This window comes from Bacillus rossius, chromosome 1 (genome assembly GCF_032445375.1).
Source record: "Bacillus rossius redtenbacheri isolate Brsri chromosome 1, Brsri_v3, whole genome shotgun sequence".
Lineage (NCBI taxonomy): Eukaryota > Metazoa > Arthropoda > Insecta > Phasmatodea > Bacillidae > Bacillus > Bacillus rossius.
In genome coordinates this window covers 373,038,489-373,059,689 of record NC_086330.1, presented here as the reverse complement: position 1 = coordinate 373,059,689, position 21,201 = coordinate 373,038,489, and the positions used below count along the sequence as shown (strand labels likewise).

The 21,201-nt window shown below is 39.0% G+C and overlaps 1 protein-coding gene across 1 annotated transcript in view; it reads left to right on the top strand.

Annotated features, from left to right (window-relative positions):
* Positions 1-15,111, top strand: part of LOC134528793 (aminopeptidase N-like) — a 59,159-nt gene extending 44,048 nt beyond the window's left edge. The window contains exons 12-18 of the mRNA XM_063362461.1: positions 1,097-1,298; positions 3,641-3,909; positions 4,568-4,764; positions 6,252-6,410; positions 9,875-10,021; positions 12,039-12,120; positions 14,467-15,111. Coding sequence (XP_063218531.1) covers positions 1,097-1,298; positions 3,641-3,909; positions 4,568-4,764; positions 6,252-6,410; positions 9,875-10,021; positions 12,039-12,120; positions 14,467-14,643 — 1,233 coding nt within the window. The 3' untranslated portion in view covers positions 14,644-15,111. The remainder of the gene's footprint in view (positions 1-1,096; positions 1,299-3,640; positions 3,910-4,567; positions 4,765-6,251; positions 6,411-9,874; positions 10,022-12,038; positions 12,121-14,466) is intronic.
* The last annotated feature ends 6,090 nt before the right edge of the window (positions 15,112-21,201 follow it).

Genomic DNA, 21,201 nt, shown 5'->3' with positions numbered 1-21,201 from the left:
ACCTCCTCAACTCTAGCTCGTACCTCAACTCTAGTTTCTACCTCAACTCTAGCTCATACCTCAACTCTAGCTCATACCTCAACTCTAGCTCATACCGCAACTCTAGCTCCTTTCGTTAAGGGAGGGAGATGTGATCTTGGTATTAACAGGTTTTGCACTATAACAAGTTTATATTGTTTGAAACTCTGAAGCCCAGCCTACATTTAAATGGAATGTCTGAAGTTTTTAGTGATTGGCAGCTATAAATAATTTTACGTACAAATAAAATGGAATATTTATTTAATTTATTTTTGAAAATGACTATATTTATAATAATTCTTCAAATCTACACAGTGTAATAGTCTTAACAAATAACTTAATGTGTTATTAAAGGTTTAAAGAAGGCAAATTTATCAATATTAAAAATTAAAATTTTATAATGGCTTAAAGACTGTTGATAACCAATATGGCGTCGTTCTGTCCCTATTTCTTATTTTTAAATAATCAATTAGTTTCTCTTAGCATTTTCAAATTGGTGCCCTTCAGCTCATACTACAAGATAACAGAGTAAAATATCCTTCAAATCTGTAACATGTGTTTATCATGCTAATTATTATCTAGATGATTAAAAGTTGGAACCAGAAAAAAATTATCAATCCAAGGTGACGAGGTATGATCCCCCACACACAGAAGAGAAATATCATTAAAATTATATAGATCAAGTGTATCCCATTCAGCAAACACTATTCCACTATTATCTAAGCCAAACCTCTCTCACCAACCCTACTTCACCCAAACACACAGACTGCTTCACTTTGTGATAGGTTTATTTTAATTTGGGGGCTACATGCTGACCCTGATTCTTCTCGTAACTTTATATCTGTATTTTAATTTTTGCACATTCTTTGATTGTAAACATATGTGAGACGACTTTCAGAATAAAAACAATTTAAATGCTGCATATTTCTCGGAAATGGACAAAGTTTATTTCAGGATACATCAGCACTATTCACCAACAACTTTCGTTTTGTAATGTGTGTGCTTACCCGCGAGCATAGAGCATTCTCTCCCTTCATCCATTTCCTGATGTATATTGACTTTGGGTGTTATGTCTCAGCACGTGTTCCTGAACAAGAAGCAATATCCCGTGCCGGACAAGGAGAACATGCTGTGGTACATCCCCATCATGTACCTGACTCCGAACAACCTGAACATATCGGCCGCCCGCCCCGTCGCCTGGATGAAGAACCAGCGCGAGATCACCATCAGAGACCTTCCCGGGTCCAATCAGTTCGTCATCGTCAATCCAGCAGACATAGGTACTTGGCTGCTCCCTTATTGCAGTGAAGTATGAAGCATTCTAATATGGCTTTAAAATTAACAACAAAATTGTATTTCTTTGTATTTCCCCATTTTCTCTTGTGAAGCTAAGAAAAATTGATGAATATGAAAAGGTATTCATAAGTCATGCTATCCAATAACTTCCACAATTTATTTGGGCATCTGGGGGTGACCCAACAAATTTAGTACAAACAAGGGGAGTACTGTGCCAACAACATATTGATTACACATTATTATCATAACACAAAGAGGGTAATAACAGAATCATGCTAACTTCATGGGTTTCGGTTTCAAAATGGCATCCACTATTCACTGTGAACATTCACATTACAAAATTAATTGCAAAGAGATAGCATGGCAACAAAACATGATATCCTTACTGCCACACGATGAGACATCATCATTCCTAAACACGAAAGCTAAGTCCCTCCATGAATACTTGGTCTCGCAAGGGAAAACAATAATGTGCTGATCATGTGGAATTAAATAACATTACAACATTTAAATAGCCCGTGCTATAAAATATAAGATTTGGTCCCAACTGAAAACAGGCAATATTATCGCAATAAAGCTACACTTGAAATCGATATTCCGGAATACAAGAAGAAAATTGCACTTATAATTACTTAACATTAGCCTGATTCGGCATCCATAAGGCTTTCATGAAAACACATATTTTAATTGGGACACCACTTCATAATATATAAGATGTATGTACGGGCGACAACCTAATAATTACTACCATTTTTAACACCAGTCTGTTATTGCACACTATCCCTCCAACTGGAAGAGAATCCAAAAAAGCCGCAACTCACCTCGCTAATGTGAGATGAGTTGACGAGTTGTCCCATCGAGTCCCTAACTCACTCTGCACCGCCCAGTGGGTGAAAACTCCAACTCATGTGGCAGGTGGATAGGTGTGGTCGCCTCGGCTCCTTCCTCACCCTCTTAGCGCTCAGCCCTACTCGGGGCAACTACCGAGCTTGTAGCTGAGCACACACAGATACTCCGATATCCGAGGACACCAGTCCATCGTCGTCTCAAGACACGTGTGTAATAATCAGAGTGAGTTCCACACTAGCTTCCGACCATCTTCGTGAGTGGCACACCTCGGAAGAACCCATAGCTGCCACGTGTGAACAAACCCCTGCAACCAAAGTTCTGGTTTAACATGTCCCCAGTACCGTACAGGCTTACAATTACTGCAACGAGTACCACTCACCGCATACAGTTCATGGTATGAGTTCCAACATGTAATTCAGACGACGCAACACAATGGTAGTCATCAAGTCACAGTCGTGGAAAAATTCTCATTGCATAGGGATAACAGTTCCAGCGACCAGTTCGAATATGCCACATCTAATAATACCATATGCGCCTCATTCTAACTCAATTCAACTCAAACTCGTCGACTCATGACACGAGTCAACTCAAGTACTCGCTCCCCGAGCATAATTACTAAGATCCCCAACATCGGCTTTTGTAATCTTAGTCTCTCATATCTGGAGCACAGTACCTTACCACTGCAGATCAGGGCTTCCGCGTTGAAGTGTGGGGCATTCGGGCAGCATGACATCACAGGCAGGCGGGAGGTGGCATGGCCTGCTAGTCTCACTCGTAGGTGTCGATGACGAACCTTCTGTTTCCTCTTTACTACAGCCAAGGGTTGTATATACCCCCAACTCCCAATGGTTCTTAGCTTCTACATTAATCGAATATAACCTCGCTCGGAGCACAACACTTCCGAGCCATGTGACAATGAAATGGACTGGTATCTTCTAAGTGAAGTGAGTTCTAAGCTAGCGAGCTGCCTACGGTTGCCAACACATAAGGGAATAGACATGTCCAGTATTGGAAACACGCGCATTTCGCTAATGTTATGCTCCGGTGTCACGGGACAACCATAACATATAATCATTAATCTTTTCTCAAATTCTTGCAGTCTAGAAAGTATGGGGATTCTAGAGTGAAATTCATTCTTGATCTTGTCTCACTACTTCGAAAGGCACATTCACAATAAACCACGAACCTGAATTTCTTGGGATATCTAGTTCTAGCATACAACATAGAGGGTGCAATAGATAATTCTCGGCACTTCTCTTTCAGGAGAGAGGAAAACCACAATTTATTTTTTAAACACACAATCACTATTGTAGGAGACCTCCCAATGTGTATAGTTTGTGTTGGGTTGAACTCCAATCATGTTTCTTGACAGATATGTTCAAAGTGAGCTAAGACCCTGCTATATTCGGGACAACAGTTGCAGCTGAACACGGCCTAGTGCTGATAGTCTTGATTGTTGGTGATCCTCCCTCGACAGGTATGTTCATGGTTAACTACGACCCCACCAACTGGGCCCTGCTGGCGGAAGCCCTCCACAGGAAGGTGCTGCCAGTGGCCGTGAGGACAAAACTGCTGCGAGACTCTTGGAACCTGGCGTTCGCCGGCGAACTCAACTTCAACACCGCCATGAACATGACATTGTTCCTCGAGGACGAGACTGAGCATGATGTGTGGGAGGTCATGTTCAGTATGTTCTACCACATCAGTACGTTTCTGGATGGAACAACAGTTGGTGAGAAGTTCAAGGTTAGAATCACTTCATATGCTGTTTGTGCACTTAGAAATCTTCTTGCATGACAAGAGTTAATGGATGACTTGAGGTGCCTGCCCTAAGACATCACGGTGTCACATGATACACAAGGGGAAGGGATGATCTGTGGGAAAGAAAGCAGTTGCTGCAAGGAAACATGTAATATACTCCCGTTCAAGCAATTTCCCTCATTGTGGACAAGATAGAGAATTGTGGTGCAAATGGTGATAACTGCAATGCTGGTGTCGTTAATACGCTATCTTCCTCTCGCCACCATAGACTAATCGAGAAATACAGCAAATTAGTCATTCCTCAGCAACTTCTAATGGTTAAGGCAGTGCCATAAAGAGAGGGTGATTAAAGTAATGGTGGGTATGCATCTACTAGATTCTTTGGAGTGTTTGGTCATGTCATTTTAACATAACATGTTGTTTGGGTGTGGTTGTCAGCATACCACCTAATTCCCAGGTTCTTGGGTACAACCAACTTTGGGAAATATGTTTTTTTTTTCGGAATGAGATAGTTTGTACGTTATTCCCCTGCGAGCTGGTAAGCAAGATGAAGGATTATAAGATAAATTAACTGAACTTGCGGACACCTGCAGCTGTGGTAAAGCAGTAGAGTGACCTGTAAGTAACGAAGTTGTCCCCGCAGAGGTACGTGGGGCAGCTGACGACACGCGCCATGGAGAAGATGGGCCACCTGCGCGGGAACCAAGACGACGAGAAGAACGTGTACAGGGTGCTGCGGTACATCATGAAGCGCCTGTCCAACCAGAAACCCACCCAGCGGCAGATCGCGCTGTTCGAGGCCTGGGCCCGGGGCGGAAGCGACCCCTCATCCAAGACCACGTGAGCTCCCGCCAGCGGTACCGCTGGTCGTCCTCCCAGTCCAAGCATTTCCTCGCTGTCTGCACTGCTTGCTGATAACGTCTAACAGCCAAGAACACAGCCAATTGTCTGGTTACCTGAGTGACATGACGCGAATATAAAGGAAATACATCGCGTTCTAACACATCGTCAAGTTTCGTAACGATAATCGCCCTAAATTTGATAGGAAGTAAGTAGGAACTAAATTTTTTTTAGGTAATTCTGTACCATTTATACACCAATCCAAAAGCCATATAAGGGAATGACTTTAAGAGTAAACTAGTTTTAAAAGCCCCCATCCCTGTGGGACTCGAACCCACGACCCTCTAGTCAGGTGCGCCGACTTCATCACTTCATCGCCGAGACCGGCAAGATAGTGGATTTTTGAAAAATGAACTATGTAAATAGCAACTGAGGTGTTTCCAAACCCAGGGCGCCAGTACTGACCCCTGGCGCAGGGACTCCCAGTTGTCCACCAGGAAGGAGAACATGGTGGAGTAGCAGTTGTGGTAGGCACTCAGCTGGTTAAGCTGGCTCAGGGGGTGAAGGTGGTGTCTAAGCTGGGATGGGTAGCCTCAGCCTCTGGACATAGCTGGATCTCTAACACCTCTCCTGTTTCGCGTATACGGCGTATTCCATATCCAAGCCCGTGGGGGCCCCAGGCCAGTAGGGCTCATGCTAAGAGGGCTGGGTTACCAAATGAAAGGGGAGAGATCCCTCGACAGTCATGTCTGCATTGCTAAACAATTAGATGTTTTAATTTTTCACTTAATTCTATTCATGCAGGGATTTGCAACATCGATCCAGCCGGGAATCAAACACGTGTACCCACCCCTAGATACTTCACCCTTTTGCAATTTATTATGCCAACAGACTGGTACATAATAATGAAGTCGTAGAAGTAAGTTTGTTGTTGAAAGGCCTTAGAAGGGCTTCAGCCAGTAGCTTCTAGTAAATGTTCTAACCATTCAACAGTTGACTAGTTCCTGAGTAGGTCTACATAACCTTTTAACACTACGAATTTTAGCCTCATAAAAATATATAATGTAAATTGATAGGGTCTCTAGTAGCCCAGGCTGTTTGTTTCAAAAGGGAGAGGTAATAACTGAAATACGCAATATTGGATGCAAACGTTTTTGTAACCTTTTTGCTATTCAAAAATTTACATAGTTAAGGAATATTAGATCAATGGAATTCCTGAAGTGTTATACGTTTGGCTTCATCAACTATCGTAAAATAATTCAGTGGTCATAATGAATCCATTAGGAAGGATGACAATAATTGTGAAAATATGTTCTTAAAGTCACTCAATTAGAGTATCCACAAAATCCATTCTGTGTGCTTCCTACCTTAAAAGAAGGTAAATTTAAATAACGAACAATATATGATTGCTATGACCCCAAACCCATTAGCCATTAAATACAAGGAGATGTTTTTTCCTGTTCCAAACATGCTGCGGATGTTCTCAGGGATGCGATATGCCTGACCGTGAGGCATGGCAGCATGGAGCAGTTCGAGCGCGCACTCACCAGGCTGATGGACATGCTGAGGCAGAGGCAGGACTCGAGGTCGCCCAGACAAGTCAAGCTCATCACCAACTGCGCCAGACAACCGGACAAGGTCGAGAGGTACAGTTGGACCCTCGACCCACGAGCTGCAGAGTAAAATACTGTGGCCTCAACACTTGTTAGCTTATTGGACCCTGAACCCTTCAACATCGATTATAAAGACCATGCTTGCAAGTTGCAGAATAAAATACAGTGGCTTCGACACTTATTAGCTTATTGGACCATTGACCCTTCAACAGCGACTAGAAAGACCATGCTTGCAAGTTGCAGAGTAAAATATTGTGGCTTCGACACTTGTTAGCTTATTGGACCCTGGACACTTTAACAGTGACTAGAAAGAACATGCTTGCAAGTTGCAGAGTAAAATACTGTGACTTCGACACTTGTTAGATCATTGGACCCTGAACCCCCAACAGTGATTAGAAAGTATTATCTTTGAAAGATTTGAGCAATGGGAGTGCATGACTTGATGTAAGTTTTTGGACATATGCCATTGCTAAAAACGTTTTCTGTTGAAGAAAAACTAAAAAATAAAAATAACCATATTCCTGTCACGGAATATTTTGTGGTGTTTATATCCTTGTTGACAACAGCAATTTTTTGCTTAATTTTGTGTTTTTTTTGTCTTTTTTGGGTTTTATTTATATATTTCTTTATTTTTATTTTTTAGTTTTTCTTCAACAACCATATTCCTGTCACGGAATATTTTGTGGTGTTTATATCCTTGTTGAAAACAGCAATTTTTTGCATAATTTTGTGTTTTTTGTGTTTTTTGGGGTTTTATTTATATATTTCTTTATTTTTATTTTTTAGTTTTTCTTCAACAACCATATTCCTGTCACGGAATATTTTGTGGTGTTTATATCCTTGTTGACAACAGCAATGTTTTGCATAATTTTGTGTTTTTTGTCTTTTTTGGGGTTTTATTTATATATTTCTTTATTTTTATTTTTTAGTTTTTCTTCAACAACCATATTCCTGTCACGGAATATTTTGTGGTGTTTATATCCTTGTTGACAACAGCAATTTTTTGCATAATTTTGTGTTTTTTGTCTTTTTTGGGGTTTTATTTATATATTTCTTTATTTTTATTTTTTAGTTTTTCTTCAACAACCATATTCCTGTCACGGAATATTTTGTGGTGTTTATATCCTTGTTGAAAACAGCAATTTTTTGCATAATTTTGTGTTTTTTGTCTTTTTTGGGGTTTTATTTATATATTTCTTTATTTTTATTTTTTAGTTTTTCTTCAACAGAGTCGCGCCTGTGTTTCCGTACCATGTGCGTCTCTGCCTGTGGACGGGAGCAGATTGCAGTTCCCGAAACGTCGCTTGTTTCTGTTTTGGTAAAACTATTGTGTTCGTTTGGTCTTTTTCGTTTTGTCGTGTTTTTTGTCTCGTCTCAACTGTTGTGCTGAATTCTTTTGGGTTCAATATTTTTTTGCTCTCATCAATTGTGGTTTTTTTTTATCGTTCTATTCTGTTTTGGAAAACTATTGTGTTTGTTTCGTTTTGTCGTGTTTTGTTTCGTTTCAACCGTTGTGCTGAATTTTTTGGGTTCAATATTCTGTGTCGTCATCATTTGTGAATTTTTCGTTCTCTTAGTACATTTTTCTTTGTTTTTTTTGTTTTGTTGACCATATTCCTGTCACGGAATATTTTGTGGTGTTTATATCCTTGTTGACAACAGCAATTTTTTGCTTAATTTTGTGTTTTTTGTCTTTTTTTGGGTTTTATTTATATATTTATTTATTTTTATTTTTTAGTTTTTCTTCAACAGAAAAAGTTTTTAGCAATGGCATATGTCCAAAAACTTACATCAAGTCAGCGATTAGAAAGACCATGCTTGCAAGCTGCAGAGTAAAATACTGTGGCTTCTACACTCGTTAGCTTGTTGGACCCTGAACCCTTCAACACCGATTAGAAAGACCATGCTTGCAAGCTGCAGAGTAAAATACTGTGGCTTCTACACTCGTTAGCTTGTTGGACCCTGAACCCTGCAACACCGATTAGAAAGACCATGCTTGCAAGCTGCAGAGTAAAATACTGTGGCTTCTACACTCGTTAGCTTGTTGGACCCTGAACCCTTCAACACCGATTAGAAAGACCATGCTTGCAAGCTGCAGAGTAAAATACTGTGGCTTCTACACTCGTTAGCTTGTTGGACCCTGAACCCTTCAACACCGATTAGAAAGACCATGCTTGCAAGCTGCAGAGTAAAATACTGTGGCTTCTACACTCGTTAGCTTGTTGGACCCTGAACCCTTCAACACCGATTAGAAAGACCATGCTTGCAAGCTGCAGAGTAAAATACTGTGGCTTCTACACTCGTTAGCTTGTTGGACCCTGAACCCTTCAACACCGATTAGAAAGACCATGCTTGCAAGCTGCAGAGTAAAATACTGTGGCTTCTACACTCGTTAGCTTATTGGAACCTGAACCCTTCAACTGCAACTAGAAAGACCATGCTTGCAGGCTGCATAGTGAAATACTGTGGTTTCTACACTTGTTAGCTTATTGAACCCTAAACCCACCAACAGTTATTAGAAAGACCATAGTTGCAAGCTGCAGAGTAAAATCTGTGGCTTCGACACTTGTTAGCTTATTTGCCAACGGAAATATTGCGTTCACGTATCATTGTGGACGAAGACGGCATGTTTTTTTGAGAGATTATAAATGTTACAGTGATTTATAAATCTCAGTTTCACTGTAGGAAATAATTGATAATTGATGATTTATATATCATAATACATACTTTCACAAAATATATTTTAGTTAAATAATTTTACAGAATTGTGTGTTGTTTGGAGAAACGTATGTAAACCAATTCAAGTGTCATTTTTTTTATCGTCTGTTTTTGAAAGTTCTACAATGTAAACCAATGATGGCAACATGCGTAGTTAACAAAAAGATTTAAAACTGTTTTGAAATATATGTAAGGCATAAAATAATTTTCTTCAATTAACACCTCAAATAGATAAATTAATTTTCAAAAGAAGTCCGTTATGTTATTCATTATAAGCATGCAAGAGTTCAGTTATGGCAAACTATTTTATTTTGTTGTTGTAAGAATTTGAATACTTTGCAATCGGATATGATTATGTTAAAAGTATTCGGTTGTCATAACTTGTTCATAGAATGTAGTGATTTGATTTGTTTTGACTATATTTTTTTACCTTGCCAACGAGATTATCCCGGATAATATTGTAAAATATAGTTCACGACTCAAAGTATAGAACAACGGATGGTGTACAAAAAAATTTAGAGACCACCGTAACCCTGGCAAAAGACCCAAAAAAAATGTATGGAAATTTGTACAGTAGGCAACTGCTCCCTGATGATGGCGACTGCAATGTCGACCGAAGCGTCGGTTTAATTATTCGCCAAGGACGCGGCTACAACCCAGAAGCCAAGCTACGTCAGACAATGGCCGTGAAAGACTGCGAACATTGTTCTGCAAGTGGTTTCAGTTTCCACTGTGAGAGTCGCACTTGTTTGTTTCCCTCCTTGTTCTGTGGGCCACAGACTGCTGAGGACCGCCCTGCTGGTGAGGGACACGGGCTTCTCGGACGAGGATCGACACACCGTGGTGAACCAGCTGAGCGCCCACCACAGCGGCTACTCCACCATGTTCTCCTTCCTGGGGGACAACTGGGAGGCCCTGCGCCAAGGGTCAGTACTCGTGTAACTCATGCGCCGGGCTCGGAAACGGGAAGCCTATGATGTACATTCTATATTGCACAGACCCGAATACTCCCCTTGGCAAGCCTTCTTTCAACAGACGAGAGAGCCACACCCGAAGTTCCCTGAAGTTCATGCTCGCTTTTTTTTCCCCGTTCTATCTCATTGTATAAACCGGTGTGGCATTAAATTTTGCGGTCGATTAGGATAGGTTAGCTACATTATAAATACTTTAAAACATTGTGGATGGTTGGTTACATTAGGTAAGTATAGCTACATTTAAAAATACTGTAAAATCAGTTTATGGTTGCTTAGCAAATAACTTTTTAATATGTAGTTATCCAGGGCTAGGAAACCGTTCGCATGATTTCACAGTATCTTTAATGTAGCTATCCTAACCAAATCAACCTGTCAATATGTTAGAAAGCGATTTATTTCCTTTATATTCGTGTCTTGTCTTTTCCTAATAACTCTGATTGGCATATTAAGCAGTTCAGAACTTTAATAGGACAATTTATATACAGTTAATATACTAGGGAAAGGCCGTGGTTTATATGAAAGTTACTGCACTGCATTAAAGATACCTATTACAATTATCTTTCAAAGATTTGTGCAATGGAAGTGCATGACTTGATGTAATCTTTTGGACATACGCCATTGCTAAGCACATGTATGTCTATAACAGACATACATGTGCTTAGCAATGGCGTATGTCCAAGAGCCCTCATCAAGTCATACTTATTACAATCATAACAGAGAAGGGAACCTTTTTTTGTTTCGCAAGTTACATTGTAACGATATATTTTCGCGATAAATTGCCATATCAAATCATAGCTTATTTTGTATTCCCTGAAATATCTTGAACCAGTGGTAAATATGTACAGGATGTTTGGTAGAAGGACCAACACAACTTTTTTAAGAACTGGGAAGGTCATTGACTAGTTATAACCCAAAGACCCAATGTTTCAAGTGCCACGGTAATGGAGTTATGTAATTTTGTTTTCAATTTAATTTGAATCTCGCCTTTATTTCATCATAACCTTTTTGTTTGAGGTTTTAATAGCACAAAATAACTTTTGTTGTATTCTGCTATGTATTTGTATTTTTAATAAATCATATTCGATACAATTGGTTTCAAGAAAATGAATTATGCACTTTTATAGTCCCAAAAATGTGTAAATGTATTAAATAATATCAAATTATAAATTCATTTAATTTCACATTTCCTTTTAAAAATGCTCTAGTTCATACCCTTTCCAATCGTAAGCTACATGTCATTAAAATCATCCATTATTTGGTAAATATACGAGATACGATATATTTTCCGGAAGCAGGGTTAAGAAAAGACTTGTTGCGTTTATGATGTTTTTATTAAATATAGTTAGTAGTTAACTGTTCGTGGGATAATTGTGCGTACTAACAGAAAAGCATACGAACAATTATTCCACATAATGGATTATTTCTATGGCATGTAGCATACCGTTGGAAAGAGTATAAACTAGAGAATTTTTTAAAAATAAACTTAATTAAAATTTGCATTATTTTTTGGTCTTTCTACCAAACAGTCTATATATAAATGAGTACCCTGCATGTCACACATGGTCAATTAAAACCAGCAATAATATGTATTGCAGCAAAGACAGCAGTCGATAAAATGTTCACTAATTCCCAGTTTGTTCAGCTTTAAATAGCCAAGTCATGTCGCAATATGCGATGCAAAAAAGTAAGATATATGTAATAAAACCATAGGATAAATTCTCAGTTTAATTGACTTTTGTTTTAGACTACAGTCTCCTAACGCTCGAGCTGGTAACTGTTATTGTCGCTGACTAAATTTGAAGGTTACAAACTCAATTGTGTCAATAAAATAATTATTTATTCTGGCCACATTTTGCCAGGGCGAAACAAACCATTTCTTTCTTCGCGAAAATTATAATTGAGTACAGGTAAACATCATATAAAGGCAATTGCTGGCAGGTAAAATTGAAATGTGTTCTATACTTTCCAGATTGGAAGACAAACCTGATCTGTGGGTGGACTTAATAGAAAACGCTATGACGAATTTCAATACCGAAGAAGAAGTGAAAATGGTGAGTATGAGTGGAACTGAGCGAGTGAATGGACACTCGTGGATAGAGACCGGAAAAATTCGCGAATTCATTTCGCGATAGGCTAAAATACAAATACTTAAACCTCAGTGCTGCCTCTGCTATTGGCTCACAACTCACCTGGATGACTCAGGGCCAGTGAGAAACACCCGACCAAAGCTTTATCGAATCACAATCTGCTACGTTGGGACGTCTCACAAGAAAGCAGCCAATGAGTGGGTGACATTTGACCGAGTACGTAGAACTATGGAGTTCATCCTACATGTCTTTGAACCCGCGAATTTTTCCGGACCCCACTCATGGAGCTACAACATGGGTTTAGTAGATTCTAAATTAACTTCTTCACTATTTTGAATTCGAAGCACTAGCCTTATTTATTTAAGACTGATTTCAGTTACTATCACAAACTATTAAATTTTTTAATAAATATATAAAAAACTTGTGCAGAAGTTTGTTTCTTTTCCTGTGATGTTTATTTATTATGTATATCCTACAAAACTTCCTTTTGAAGCAAGAAAAATTACTTACCAACTCAACCACAAGAAAGATTCATTATGTGAGTTGGGGCAGACGGTGAGAGAGATGAGTGTGTGTGTGTTTATTTTAAAAAAGGGCTTTCCCCGAGAATACCCACTTATTCACAGCAATGTCTGACATTTTTCTTATTTCCGAGAAATCCCTGTTAGATACTTTAAAAAAAGTTGGTTTTTCTTGGCTTACAAAATTAAAAGTTATTTTTGTTTACTAATAAAAATGACTGCGTGGGACTCATTAGAACATTTAATCATCTTTCTTTTAAGCAAAATTAGTATAAGCAAATCAGCTTTCCGCGTGTAAACCAGAGTTGTGGGTTCTCCTATGCGCAGTGGTCAGACAACTTGCCGCCGATCTTAATGAGTAAGGTTAAACCCTCATTGAGGAACACCTGAATTTCAACGCTGTCTGAGACATGACGGACGTTGCCATTATCAAGCGTGTTTTCTCAGGGTACTCCCATTTACTTACGCATTCATTCCATGCATGCTTCATTCTAAGATCATTACCCTAACCGTCTGTAATGAGCTTCAAGGTCAAGGGTTGTGGAAACGTAATTCTGGCGGGCAGATAGAGACAGAAAGACACCAACTGGGTTTCAAACGCTTCTACACCATAACATCGTGTTTATTCACACTAAAATTATGTGCCTAAGTCAAGACAAGGATCACGTGTAAAGAAGGATTAGGCCTCGCCATCTTGAAATTTAAAATATTTTGACACAGCTTGCAATAAAAGTTTAATGCTAATTTTTATATATTTTACATGGCATAGGGCTTAGTTTTTGCTACTTGTTGAGGTCAATACTTATGAACTGTTGAACCCACTGAAAATAATAAGCCATTTCGTTGTGGCGCCTACAGACTGGAGCCTGTTAGTAAATATGAGGTTGCTGCAAGGTATGGAAGTTATAGAAGATGTGATATGTGCCTTGACATACAAAAAAAATGGGATAAATAGTTAAAAAAATATATATTTATAGCAAAAAGATGGAAAAGCCAAGATACCAGGACCTTATTCCCCCTTAAGAGGCTATAAATTAGTGTCTATTGACAGTGTTATTAAAGTTAAGGTCATTCCCAGAAATAATTGCAATACTAATACCACTGACTATGCAGAGGACAATGTTTGCAGGAGCCAGTCACTGTTCACTAGACAAAATATATTTAAGTTATGGATATAGACCTGAAAAATTCGCGGATTCATTTCGTGATATGCTACAATTCAAATAATTATACCTTATCGCTGCTTCTACCACTGGTTCACTGTTAATCTGGAGCAATGGGGGCCAATTAGAGACCCTCACTCATAGAAGTGTCGAATCACAGACACTCAGTCGAGACGACTCACAAGTCAGCAGCCGATGAACATGTGGCATTTGCCCGAGTGTGTAGAGTGTAGTAGAGTCTATCCTGGAGGTCATTGAATCCGCGAATTTTGCAGGTCTCTAGTTATGGAACAATGTTTGACGAAACCAGACATAGGCGACTGGGTGTGAGACAGGCTAGTTTCACCCTACTGCTGCTCAGTGCCTGCTCAGGAAGCGGAGGCACGGGCCACTGGCTCATAACGACCGGTGGTGCGAAGCTACCCTCCGTGAGATTACGCCTGAACGCCTCTAAGGCAGCTTCCCCTCCGAGAGAAAACGATGAATAAGAGTTCCTGAGGAAGAAGGCTGATACAGGCGGTTCCGTGCGTGCTGCGGCCCTAGTGAGCCACCAGAGGACTCATCGGGCGCAGTGTTCCTCTGTGTCCGGTGTGTGGGGGAGGGTGCAGCAACTCTGGTGGCGGCAGGTGGCGCGCGTGTTCGCCGAGAAGCGCGACCAGCTGGGCAACGCGGCGCCCGTGGTGCAGGCCAAGCTGCAGGAGATGACGGCCCGCGCGCAGTGGAGTAGGGAGAGCGCGCCGGTTCTGGAGCACTGGCTCGACCTGCACCTGCCGGCCACGGAGGGAGACCGCGACCTCGCCTGATCGCTCTGCTGCTGCACTCCTGCTGCTCTACTCTCCTACACTCCTGCTGCTCTCCTCTCCTACACCCCTGTGGCTCTCCTCTCCCTCCTACACTCCTGCTGCTCTACTCTCCCTCCTACACTCCTGCTGCTCTACTCTCCCTCCTACACTCCTGCTGCTCTACTCTCCCTCCTACACTCCTGCCGCTCTACTCTCCCTCCTACACTCCTGCTGCTCTACTCTCCCTCCTACACTCCTGCTGCTCTACTCTCCCTCCTACACTCCTGCCGCTCTACTCTCCCTCCTACACTCCTGCCGCTCTACTCTCCCTCCTACACTCCTGCCGCTCTACTCTCCCTCCTACACTCCTGCCGCTCTACTCTCCCTCCTACACTCCTATTGCTCTACTCTCCCTCCTACACTCCTGCCGCTCTACTCTCCCTCCTACACTCCTGCCGCTCTACTCTCCCTCCTACACTCCTGCTGCTCTACTCTCCCTCCTAAACTCCTGCCGCTCTACTCTCCTGCACTCCTGGTGCTCTACTCTCCTACACCCCTGTGGCTCTACTCTCCTACACTATCTGTTCTTTCATCTCCTACACTCTCGGTACTCTCCTCTGCTGCACTCCTGGTGCTCTCCTCTCCTACACCTCTGTGGCTCTTCTCTCCTACACCCCTAGTTATTCACTCTCCTATACTACTGGTGCACATCTCTCCTTCACTCCTGGTACTCTCCTCTCCTACACTCCAGGTGCTCTCACTTCTAGCACTAGTCAAGTGCTTCTCATTGCACAGCCACAGTTTCAAAACACTCTTAGCACAGCTATTATTGTCCTGGATGAGTTGTCACAATACTGCAATACATTTGAATGAATTAGTTCGACGTGTTTTGCCGGAGCATAAAAAAAAAGTACCTGTATACTTATATGAATCCGGGCTTTTTATGTCCCAAATAATCTCATGGAATGCAGCTTATAACTCTATTTAATATTATAATTATTATATACCTCATAAATATACTATACAAATTAATTTTTAACATTTAATATATATTAATTGATTATTAGTTTACATGTAAATGTTGATTAGTAAATATAATCAGAAAATCATAACGATTTGAAATTTTATTTGGTTAACCTTTAAATGAAATTCCTCTCCTGACCATTTCCATTGTATCCTGTATCAAATTGAGGTTACAACAACCCTAGACATATTAAAACTATTTTTTACTCCGCAGAACAAAAAATTGCATTTGTAACATAATGACTACGACTATTATTAATAGTTATTTTTATTATCATTGCATAAGTTTATTTCTCTAATGGTATAAGAAGTTGAAAAAATAAAATTTTCATAAAAATATTATTTTTTTAATTTTCATACTTTTCCTTTATTCCAAAATATATTTCAAGTTCAATTCCTAAATATTCTCATAATTTTGAAAAGCAAATAACCACAGCCACAGCTTACCCCATTATTGTTGTTTACTGCACGCACACAAATGAACTGAAGGCTGCCTATAAGCAAGCTGTCAGGGGCAGTCACCTTTTCCTGCTGTGGCAGAAAAGCAGATGTATGAATAAAATGCAAAGAGTGTCCATTAGACATAACTGGGGGATCACGCAAGGTACATTGTACACACCAAGTATTCACAAAAATGTGAGAAGAATGTGTAGCAGCATGCACTCTTTTAAAATTAAGTTAAACGGAAACCTCGGAATAAGCACTATTGAAATATCTCGCTGGGAAAACACGCAAGTACCGTGAGAAAATCCATAGGTTATTATTCACGACTACCTCGTTTCTTAAGTAAGTATATATTTATATATAACCAAAACTGGAACAATTTCAAATTAAACTTAATTAAGAGAAAAGTATTTTTAATGATACCCTCCATGTGTTTTTATAAAATAACAGATTGGCATCCTTTTTTAATACGGACAATTAGTTCCTCAAGATATTTTTTATGCTTAATGCCGTTTTATGGAGTTTTATACTCTAGATGAGAATTTATTTTAATTGGCACCACATAAGTGAAATATATTGACTGAAACATTTGTTGAAACGACTCCACTTTGGTTGGCGAATCTACAAAATTTTTATTCTGTAACTGAATACCACTATTTTTCTGAGCGGATATATTTATAATATTTCAGCAAATTACACTGTATAATCTCAGGTGACTACGAAGTCTACTGATCTACCTGCAAGATAACTAACAGTTCACCGGTTCACACCACAGATTCACAAGTGAAGTACGTGTGCACTAACGGGCATTTACCCCTCGTACTTGTGGCAGCGAATGAGGACTCGTGGTTTCTGCGCACAGAGCATGCAGCAATGATAAAAAAATTGGTTGTCTGTAAAGTCGATTTACGGACGATAGTTTAACGTGACAACGTCATAACAAAACTGCATACTTTTATGAATAAAATTGAATCATTTTTATTGAATTATCACTATTTTGTATGGATACAAAGAAGGAGTGAAATGAAATCTACAATTTAATTGGTAAATTTACTTTTATTTGCACTCATTAATTCAAATATGTTTATTACTTTAACGAAGAGATTATTTTAACTATAACTTTTATACATGTTTGCTTTTTAACTTCTTCCAATCTGTGTTATTCTGTTAAGGATAGGATGATGATAGGAAGAGTAGGAAACGAACGGCAGTGTTTCAAGTCTAATGAGCCTCGAAAAAGTCAAATCGATGGTTGTTCCAATCAAGTGGAAGAGAGATAGATGCGGCGCAAATGTACAATGAGCATAACGGGACACAGAGTAACGGGACATGTGCGCAACGGGACAAGTTGTTTGGGGCCGAAGCCCGGCCATGCCTCTCCACCTCCACCTCCTAGGTCTGAACCCGTTAGGGTATAGCCAGGAGCACTAACTTTTCTTCTTTTCATCCAGATGACAGCCGGTGTTTCGCTGAGCATCTGGATGTTGGCCTCAGATGTTCTTTGTACCGATTTTGGAATGGTTTTCACCATTCTCTTGCCTCGACCTTAACCTTCGACAAATCACCTTAGTTTTGTTACATATCTGTGCACTTGGGGCCTTTTGAGACCCCAACTTAAAATGTGGGTAAATGTATATAAGTTGCACATATCTTGTAATGTTACAAATTACCATGTATTTATTATCTATTTTAATGTTACACTACCCAGTGTTCTAATTACACGTTACAACAACATTTTAGGGCACATGGGGTCTTTTAGGACCCCAATAATATTTGAGATTTTATATATGTAATACGCCATGTAGTGATTTACATATTTGTACTCATAATATTTTACGACATTTTAGATGTTTCACTTTGGAAGAATGTGGACAACCACAGAAAGTTTTAATGATTTTTACATTTTTAGTCATATTTCTCAATCATTTGAAATGTCCCTGTCAAAATAACATATTTATGTCATTATAACACACAATGTTGTTGTTCTTGAAAATGTATGCTCACATAATTATATAGTATGTCTAATTTGCAGACATACAAAACGATTTTTATATTCACAATATAATTTTCAATCACTCTCTGCAGCGCAGCTAGAACACTTGACAAAGTTTTCACTATGCGAGCTGCATACATTGTATCCACAGGAGTTGCACACAGATTTAATTTTTTTATCTTTGGTTCTTGGACACAAGTGACATCGTTTTCTCTTGTTACTTGTAGGAATATATTCACTTGATGTTTGCTTTTTGTAGCCAAGTGCAAGAAGGCCACTTTTCACACCCTTCTGAATGCATTTACCATTCTGCAGCCTTTTTTCTATGTATGGATGAACAAGCTGGCGTCCCAGTTGTAACAAAAAATGACGCCTTTTGTGTTTTACATTTCCAAAATCTTCAGGGTTATAAAATACCCAAACGATAAGTGATGCAATACCAGCAACATCCAGGAGATTATAAAATAACAAAAGTGGCCAGCGCCTTGTGTTACGTTTGCAACTATAAGTAGCCACCATTTTGTCCAGTGTATCTACACCTCCTTTCTTTGAATTGTAGTGCATTATTATCTCCGGCTTCTGTTCAGTTCCTTGTACAGTTGTGGAATGGTGCATTGACGAAATAAGTATAACTGAACTGGATTTTTTAGGCACATATGACACCATAGTTAGATTACCAGCAAAACCAAATACAGATGAATGGATTTCTCTACATTTATGAGGCAACATTTCCTTAGGAATTTCCACCTTATTTTTACGCAGTGTCCCCACGAATGTTGTGTTCTCTTTCAATAACTGTTGAACCAAAGGAATACTAGTAAAAAAATTGTCAGCAACAATGTTTCGTCCTTTGTTTTTCCATTTTCTGACTAGTTCATTGACAACCCTAGAGCCTTGGTTTTGGTCTCTCGTACCGTGTGTGGGCTTGCCCAGATATATTTGGCCATTTAGCGGAAAAGATGTATCAGAGTCACATAACCACCAAATTTTGACGCCATATTTTGCTGGTTTGCTCTTCATGTACTGACGGAAAGGACATTTTCCTCTAAACCCAACTAACTGTTCATCAACTGTCATGTCAAAACCAGGTACATATGACTCTGAAAGTTTCTGTACAAATGTATCCCATATTTCACGCAAAGCTGCAAGTTTATCTTCCTGTTGGCGTGCCACACGTGTTGCCTTATTATCAAAACGAATCATCTTTGTTATCTCTTTGAATCTTTTCAAGGGCATAGTAGCTCGGAATATTGGCCTGCCATGTTCCTCATTCCATAGCTCACTGAGCTCTTCTCTGTTAGCACGATACACACCAGCACACAACAATAGTCCAATGTAAGCCTCAATTTCCATTTCGTTTGTATCTTTCCATATTTTATGTTCAGTGTTCGCATCTGATATATTACAATCATTCATAACTCGTTCCGCTTCTCTATTAGTTTCCCTTACAATAGTACTGACCATTTCTGGTGTCACAAATGTCCCAAATGCTTCTTTTACTGAACCCGGGCGATTACACTTCACTCCAGGTTTATCACGAACTATATTGTGCTTCAACGTTTGCCTTTGTGTTGGTGGATCCCTAAACCATTTCATTCCATTTTTAGCTATGTAATACTGGCCAGACAAGTTACTTTCTATTTCCGAGTCATCATCTGATATTTGTAAAGCATCATCTTGATAATCTTCATCTTCAAGTGCATCACTTTCATTTTCAGTTGTTGGATTACTGTCACTTGAACTTGAAATATTTTCACTGTCACTTATCTCTTGCAACATCTTTAGTAATATACTTCTTCCTTCTTCACTGGAGTGGCGTTTGCCTTCAATTCTGAAATAAACAAAAACATTTACCCTTATTTTCAAGGTGAGCGGATGCCCACTGTAGATAGTTACTGTGAACAAAATACAGTATCTTAGTTTTTGCAAGGAAGGAATAAGTGGCATTGTATAATATACCAAAACAAGTTTCTTGTATTTATTACTAATACTCGAATGCAGGGATGGACATTTTTATTGGTCTGTTTATTGCTATTTTTATGCTGTACAATATAAGTGTAATATATATATATATATATATATATATATATATATATATATATATATATATAATATAAAATAATTTATTTATATTTTGAATTTTTCCTAGAAACAGCATTGGCGTTATAAAAGAACAACAAATTTATGGGCATGGAATTGGAAATATGGACATTGAGGAACTTCAACTATTTTCTGGAATGATAGTTGCAAAAACCACTATAATGCACACGACCGAGAGCAAACACACAACCTCCAGAGTTTGCATCAGATATTGTAAATAGTGAAGTGTTTGAACGTTATTATTGTAAAAAAATTACTGAACACAATGTAGCTAGAGAATACGATTTTTTATGAACTTCCCATGCCTGTGAAAATTAGTAGGCTATAATAAACAAAAAAGGTATGAAATGTTTCAAACCGTAGAACATCAAAAACGATCCACCGCCCGAGAAAAGCAAATGGCACTTGAAAAAAACATTGTAGAGTGTAAATGGACGCTTTCTCTATGAGTCAAAACAAGCTCACTTTGTTACATCTGCTTTGAACTTTTATAGGGCACGACGACAAAGATGCCCAAAGCGAACACATCCTATTGATAAAATGTATTGAAAGCACTAGTAAACTTTTGCTCGTAAAATAAAAAATATATAAGCAGCCTAGGCCATCATTTTGAATGATAAAATGCGCACTAAAATTGTACTGCTACTTACATAATTTCTTCATCCATATTTTATGTTTTTCTATATTCTTCTTTTACGATTCATGTTTCGTGGAATATATTGTTCCTAAAGAATATGCAATTTTATAATCACGTCTCCACAACTTGTAAAATATAACGCTAAATAATGATAGTTCAAAACTAGTAACACAATCACTCCACGCAACAAAACTCATGGGTACAAATACAACTGCCGAGCAGTTGCGATAGCTGATGCGCCAAGAGGATACCATTAGCGCTATCTGTTTACTCATTTAGGAACTGCCAGTAGAGTTATTTCTAGCTCCGTTGTCTCAAGCAATAATATAAAGATAAATTTTTTGAAAATTAATTTTATACATTAGATATAAGTTATCTTTGA